Genomic DNA, 1,101 nt, shown 5'->3' with positions numbered 1-1,101 from the left:
CGTCGGCGCCCGGCTCGGCCGCGGGAGCGCGCCGTCGAAGCCGCCTAGAGCAAGGCCTTGACCGCGGCGGCGATGTCGTCGACGCCGCTGGCGTCCGTGACCGCGCCGTCCTTGGAGACGAGGAACTTGCCCTTGAAGTTCCACGCCGGCGCGTCCGCGCCGGCCTCGGCCTGCATGGCCTGCCACGACGCGCGGCCGAGGTCCGCCTTCTGTAAAAGAACGCCGCGCGGCGCCGCGGGGAACTTGACGCGGTCGTAGGCGAACTTGGCGATGGCCTCGTCCGTCGGCAGCTCCTGGCCGCCGAACTCGCCCGTGGGAAACGCGATGACCGCGAGGTCGTCGCCGAACTCGTCGCTGAGCTGCTTCATCAGCTTGTAGCCCGGCCGCGTCGCGCCTCACGCCGACGCGACGTTGACGGCGTAGCACACCTTGCCCTCGAACTGGCTGAAGGCGACCTCCGAGCCGTCGTTGGCGACGTCGGCGAGGTCGTAGAAGGCCGCGCGCACGGGTGCGCTGCGGGCGGTGGCCGGCATGGGCGCGAAGGCGGTGGCGAGCGTGGCGAGCGCGAGAGTCGTCGCGGCGCGGCGGGCCATTGGCTGGTGCACTGCCGAGGAGCGCTGGCTGGTGCCGATGCTCTGCGTCGAGAGCGCTGGCACGCGGCGTCTGATGTGTTGGCAGCGTCAAGGTTGGTTCAATCACTGGTTCAACAACCTATCCACGGCAATCTCGAGAGGCAGCCCAGGCACCTCGGACGCCGTCAATCGTCTACCCTCGTCGGCGCGACCACCATCGAGTCCGCCCGCAGCAGTTAGCATGTCGTCTGCGGCGCCCAATACCAATAGCTTGACCTCCAGGGCCTCCCCTTCGTCAGCGTCCCGAGCGTCGGCACGGGCGACCTGAGCTTCCTCTCCATCCCCTCCAACTACACGGCCGTGATCAACAACGAGCTCTGGCTCGTCAACGAGGACCCCAACACGGGCGTCCTCACGCGCGTGTGCCAGATCTCCCTGCCGCCGGGCTACAAGATCACGCAGGACCAGGCGCCCGCGCCCTACGACCCGGAGGGCACCGACAAGATCCCGCAGCAGCTCCTCGGCGTCC

The 1,101-nt window shown here is 69.3% G+C and overlaps 1 protein-coding gene across 1 annotated transcript; it reads right to left on the bottom strand.

Moving 5' to 3' along the window:
• Positions 1 to 47: 47 nt before the first annotated feature.
• Positions 48 to 593, bottom strand: AURANDRAFT_77995 (selenoprotein; the record flags this gene model as incomplete). The annotated part of the gene is made up of 1 exon (XM_009044881.1): positions 48 to 593. A coding segment is annotated over one exon (546 nt), but the record flags the coding sequence as incomplete, so codon positions are not given.
• Positions 594 to 1,101: the final 508 nt, after the last annotated feature.

Source organism: Aureococcus anophagefferens (assembly GCF_000186865.1).
Source record: "Aureococcus anophagefferens unplaced genomic scaffold AURANscaffold_972, whole genome shotgun sequence".
Classification (NCBI taxonomy): Eukaryota; class Pelagophyceae; order Pelagomonadales; family Pelagomonadaceae; genus Aureococcus; species Aureococcus anophagefferens.
The sequence above is the reverse complement of the archived record's forward strand: the minus strand, read 5'-3'. Positions and strand labels throughout refer to the sequence as shown.